This window comes from Patiria miniata, unplaced genomic scaffold, assembly GCF_015706575.1.
Source record: "Patiria miniata isolate m_02_andy unplaced genomic scaffold, ASM1570657v1 HiC_scaffold_19, whole genome shotgun sequence".
NCBI classification, from domain to species: Eukaryota; Metazoa; Echinodermata; class Asteroidea; order Valvatida; family Asterinidae; genus Patiria; species Patiria miniata.
Genome location: NW_024037057.1, coordinates 10,510,085 through 10,516,435, shown reverse-complemented (window position 1 = coordinate 10,516,435; position 6,351 = coordinate 10,510,085). Strand labels below are relative to the sequence as shown.

General features: G+C 39.0%; 1 protein-coding gene across 1 annotated transcript; it reads left to right on the top strand.

Moving 5' to 3' along the window:
* Positions 1-787: 787 nt before the first annotated feature.
* On the top strand, positions 788-5,421 carry LOC119725761. Its single transcript, XM_038197321.1, has 6 exons — positions 788-1,275; positions 1,799-1,827; positions 2,593-2,812; positions 3,002-3,112; positions 3,912-4,004; positions 4,589-5,421. The coding sequence occupies exons 1-6, from the start codon at positions 1,227-1,229 to the stop codon at positions 4,765-4,767; spliced, it is 681 nt and encodes a 226-aa protein (XP_038053249.1). The 5' UTR covers positions 788-1,226; the 3' UTR covers positions 4,768-5,421.
* Positions 5,422-6,351: the final 930 nt, after the last annotated feature.

The following is a 6,351-nucleotide window of genomic DNA, read 5'->3' as shown; positions in this document are numbered from 1 at the left end:
AATTGTGGTTTTAGCAAACAAAGGCTTGCTCCAACTGTGCAGTTATGCGCACAATGAATGCACAGGCACAGGCACGGCTCTCCACTGAATATAAAAGTCTGATATAACACACATTTTAGCTAGATCTGGCTGAGTTTGTATTGACGAGAATCGACTTTAATTCACCTGCTGAGACTTCACCAGACTGTTGCAGTCGACTGATTCAGTATTTAAGGGTATGCGTAAAGATCGGAACGGAACAGCATGGCGATTTCTCTCGGCTAAAAAATGATGTTGCTTTCTTATCTTCCAGGAAACGTCCTTTCTTTTTGTTTTCTTACTTCATTAAACTCTATCTGGACCGGGAATTTTGGATACTCTCAGTTTTGGGAAAGTGTCAGTCCCAATTTCCATATGCTTTGGCCGATAGTCCTAACATAGGTATAGAATGTTGTTTGACCAATGAAATATCACTTTCTCATTTAGTTTTTGGCATTTTGTCAAAACCAGGATTTTTGGCATAAATTGTACAATGTGCATTATAATGATGCAAAACTTGGCACGTATATATCGAGTAATGCTTACACATAAAAAAAAAAGTCGACATTACAACTGGAGGTCATCGCTGGGGGCGCTGTACATGTTTCTTCATTTACAGACATTTAAGAAACAGAGTTAATAATAAATTGATGATCGAATTTAAAAATTGAAATATTTATTAACCGATGGTGCAAGATTACTGGAAAACCTTCCAGCCTAATTCCCTTTTGTTGCCTCGTCGATGATTATAATTATTTCACCAGAAAATTTGTTGCAGACAAAATCCGTAAAACGAAGCAGACTAATTATGCACATAGGCGCCGTTATTTTAAGCTTGTGATCCCATTTTGATACTTTCATCCGTAAATGAGCAGGATAAATTGCAAATTAGTCTAACCGTCTCGCCGAAGTTTAAGAAACTGAATCAATAATGCAGAGTTAAATTTTAAAATGCTAAATCCTAGCACGCCTTATGGTATACGATTACTGAAAACACCATTGGTATAATTCGATACTACTTGTTGGTTCCTCGATGATTGTATTGATCTGGTACATTATCCTGGTGTGAATTAATTGGTGAAGATAATCTATAAAGAAAGAAGCACAGAAAACTAGAGATGATTAAGTGAAAAACTACGAATAACGCTTGATCGATCAGTTCTTCAGATTTCTTTATCAAGTTATCAGTAGTTCCTATTCTAGCCACCATGCGTACTGTCTGTGTCACTCAGTTAGTCATCTGCATCATACTGGCGTGTAAGTATAAGTACACTATTTGTATCGCTTCATGTCATTTTATTTAGTTATCGACCATGCAGACGTGAAATATATTCCCCTTCCCTTACGTCTTCACTGGCGAAACACGACTGGCAAAATATGCTCGTCTTAACCGGAAAATCCGCCTAACCGAGCTCGCAGTAACGAGAGTCGAATGTACTTAACTCTATGTAAATTAATTTGACTTGTTGCCAGAGGGTTCCCTTGGTACTATGGTAGGAGAAGATTTAGGGAGAATACTGTAATTTTTGAGGTTCTATAAAAACTTTTTTATTCGTGGAAAATGAAAACCGGGTGGGATTTCAATCCCTGGTCAAAGTGAAGGAAGGCAAGTGAAGTACGGCTACGCCAATTCAGTCAACGCCCACGATTACGTTATTATGAGCTTTTCCATTGCGACATCAATATATAGCCAAAAGACATACCAAAAGTAACACATGAAACTAGTTTGTATGTGAATCTTAAGAAACGTACTCTGCTATTATATCTTTTCCCTATATAGCTTTCGCAATGGACGCCAGTGCTGCTGAAGTGAGTATGAATTTATCTTATGTTGTGCGAAACCTACCTCCATGGTGTCATCAGTAAAGACTTTTCTGTGTAACAGGCTTACACCCTTTAGTTTATGTCGGAAGTACATGTTAGGTGTGGTTTGATGTGCGACCGTGATTTGTCTCGAGATCTCGTACTTTCTCGTACTGAGTTTTCCGCCGAAGTCTGTCCAAATGTGTACACGTAGTATTCTGATATTCGTGGGCTATAATTACCAATTCAGCTGTAATTTGTAATATTAAATATGGGCCTGCTATTATTGAGATTACACATAGGAACTTAATTTAGATTTGGCTGACTTGTGGAGGACGCGTTGTTTGTTTATGCCCAAGACCTATCACTTGAAGATGAGCGTCACTTGTGAGAAAGGGGAGTAGGCTACTAATGTATAAATAAAAACCCGGTTTTGTTGAATGGACAAGTCCGGATCATTGTGTAGACCAAATCCATGAAAAGACTTTCTTTTGAAGGGTGGGAGTGGATGGAATGCTTTTACTGATAAACACATGTATAGCAAGGCATTATTTGATAAAACAAGTATTAAATGACTGAAATATTAATTTCTTATTCAAATAGAAAATACAAATTCTCCAAAATTAGTAAGTATAGGCCTAATCGGTTTTACACCACCCATTGGCATTGTCGGTAGGAACTGCAGATAACAATCGAATGATCAATTGTCGACAGGAACCAATATTATCTCCTTGCATTTCCATTTCCAATCGTTATTTTGTTCATGCTCAGGAAAGACGCACATTGGACGAGATGCATGCGGAATTGGCTCAGCAGCTGCTGGAGGAAGAACAAGCGGGGATCACCGGCGAGGAACTGGCGGCCAAACTCCGCGAGAATCGCCGAGAATTGAACGAGATGGAAAGAGAGGTTATAGAACAACTCCTTGAAAAGGAACTGGCATCAATGACGGGCCAAGAACTCGCTAGGGTGCTCAACGAAGTAGCGGAGGGTAAGTTTAATAAGGCACTTTTAAAACTCCAATCAGTGAGAAGAACACTGATGCACAAAACGGTTTCAAATAAAATGAACAAACTTTGGGGGCCGTTCATGTGTTGCATAGAAACGCCGAAACTGCAGAAGCGTGCATCAAGTGTCATGTCTGTTTAAGGAAAACTAAATAAACTAATTTGTATTGCAGATTCCCGTTCGCTCGACACCCGTGGCGCTGGCTGCACCGTGACGGAATATTCCGCTAACTGCTGCGCTGGAACATCCTTCAGAGTTTTCTTCAAAACTTACAACCTAAACGGTAACAATTTGACTTATTTTGTTTATTTAATGATAACAAAGACAACGTTGTTTTCCAAGTAGTTGTAACCAAGTACAGCTTAAGTCCGGTCATGGTTATAAACCACAAGTCAATGTGTGGGGTGAACAATGGAACATTTTCACCTTGAACATGCAAATAGTAACTTGGGACTAGATAATGTGCAATTGCTTCCATGGTCACATCTACATGACCTGCTATACCACTTCTCATTAATGTACTGGGGTCCGCTCATAAGTCCGACGCCACATAGGTCCGACGCCACATAGGTCCGACGCCTCAATAGGCGTCGGACTTATGAGGCGTTAGACTTGTGAGGCATAACATTTATTGATTCCACCTCATAGGTCCGACGCCGCATAAGTCCGACGCCTCATAAGTCCGAAACAGCGTTTGTCCATTGTCGGACTTATGAGGCGTCGGACTTATGAGGCGTCGGACCTATGAGTCAGAATTTATGCCTCATAAGCCCGACGCCTCATGAGTCCGAATTTTCGGACTTATAAGGCATATCGGACTTATGATACGGCCCCAATGTACTTATCTCGACTTCATATGCGTCCACTACAACAAAATATTTCTTAGAGATTGACCCAACCATGCACATGCTGCATTTCCTCTGCTTAATAATCATGTAGGCCTAACAATGCCAACATAATACCATCTCGTTTTATTGCCCGCTGCCTTATCCCCCCGATTTATGTCCTACCTGCGTGCACAAAAACACCGTATTACCGACCATAGATGGGTTTCTTGTATAAAACTATATTCTCTTTTTCAGCTTGTGTGTTGGCTGAATATCTACCTGAACAGGTGGGGGTCCACTTGCGAATCAGCGTCAGCGGATTGAACCTTCTGGACAGAACCGTTTCAGGTAAGCAAAAGAGTTTCTATTACCCCTCACTTACAAGCGCAAGTTCATCAATTTTTATTAAGACAACTGCATGGTGTTATTTTTTGTGCCCTTATGTTATGAAAATGCACACAAACTTTTTTTGACAAGTATTCATCTTTTGAAATGTTAGAAACTAAAATACACCCTTTTCAATATTTTAAGTTACTGAGGACGCTGTAATGTCACTTGAGATGCAAATTTACATCTAGTCTTGGATTACAGACTTTATTTACGAGTCAGCCAATGATATTAAATTGAAAGCGAGGTAAAGTCTAAATTTTCGGAACATGCGAGTAGAAGTGAAAGCAAAGACACAGAGTGTTATTACAAATTAACACCAGTTTGCTCTGATGAATAATTTTAAACCTGTCAGATTAAACATGCCCATAATGTTTAAGCCACATTGAAAAAATATAAAGAATGAGGTTTGGATTGCACGCGAATCCATAATAAACTAGTCGGGCACCATCCCTTTCAGCAGTTTACATTTTATGAAATGGATTCAGGAACCACGATCGAAAATGACTTCTCAATTGAAACCCTTGTATGCAATCTCTTTGCAGCTGAAAATCCTGGCGATATCTGCGTGGGTGTTCCGGAGATCCGTGTCGTCTCTCTCTGCCTCAACCTTAATAACTTCCGAGTTGAGGGCGGACATTTCAGAGGCTGTTTCGCCTTCAAACCCAAGGCGATTGGGTTTACCGTGGCTACCCTCAATATGGGCTGTATCAGGATCCCGTAGAAATAAATCCTGCACGTTACAGAGATGGTTTAATATTAAAGTCGCTCGTGGTTAAATACGGCGTCAATTTAGGAAGTAATTACCTTGGGGAAAACTTTATGAAAAGACTTCCAAAATTATTTATTGCTCCATCTCGTATATTGTTGATTACATTTTCGCTCTCTCTCCTTTTACTTTATTGTGCCTTCAAAACTAAGCTTATTATAAAAACCTCACGAGTGTATAACAGAGAAAGGGAAAGATCGTCGTAAGCCCTGGACATAGCCACATAACAAAAACAGGCCACGCATCGTGTTTTTCCGATCTCTTGCCGCGACGAATTAATTATGTTTTTACTCCAGGCATCACATACAAAACAAACGCTGATTTAAAGCAAGGCCACGCACCAAATGATTATCCTAATTTGCATACGGAATTTGTTTTTAAAAGATACGCTAACATGCATATGATCTTGCAATCAAGAATTTACTCTGGCTGTTTAATCAGGTGATGGGATGGTGGTGGTTGATTTAACGCGTACTTGCAGCATTATTAATTTGTGTCAGTTTTTTCTTTTTTTTTCATATTTTTCCAATTTTTTTTGTGTCAGTTATGATAGAATGCCATCAATATTTTGAGTTCAATAAAATATCTTTGGTGATAGTTGGTAATTAACGAACACTGAGGCTTGTACTTTTATAATTGTTTTCGATTTCATAGAAACCTGTATTATCTGAATTGTATTAAAGACAGTCGGGACTATTGAATGAAAACAATACCCACATCCAAATACAAAATGTAGTTAAAAAGTTGATGAGCATAAATTCACCGATGGGTTTATGGAAGATGTGCATTGAATCTTCAACACAGTTCTACAATAATGGGAACATAACTAATTACATATTTGCCGTACCGGATTGAAATGTCGCCAAGTGATTGACATGATTAGTAAAACAACCCTATTAGATATTAAGATAAACAATTGTTGTCGTAACAATAAAGTAATTTTAGTCATCACGGGAAAAAAAAACCTGCCTAAATGAAGTCACAGTCTACAGAAATTCTTCCTGACTATTGAACACGCAGAAACAACACACACACTTGCACGAACAATCACTTATTAAATACCTGTCGTATGGATTGAAATTCTGCCTTAGAATAAAATAGCCTATAAGAAACAAACAATTGTTGTCGTCGCCGTACATTAATGTGTGCCACCACGGAGAAAAACCTCCCGAAATGAAGTCCCAGTCTGCAGAAAATCTTTATGACTATGCGCAGAAACAACACAGTCTGGGATTAGGGAACAATGTATGCGCACACGTATGCGTGTACACGCAGTTTTGGCGATGAGCAAATGTCCAAAACATTTCAATAAATAGGGCAAAATTGTGAAGATTTACCTTTCTAGTAGAAGTTATCCCACTGAAAAAAATAAATCCATTCAAAGTAATCAACATAATTAACCATTCACATATTTGTGGAGGAAATTAGAAATGGAATTAAAGGGATCATTTTGGGCGGAAATTATCAATTTCACTCATTTTGCGTGACGGTCCGTCGGCAGATTTCATGATGGCACCCCCCCCCCCTTCATAGGACGCC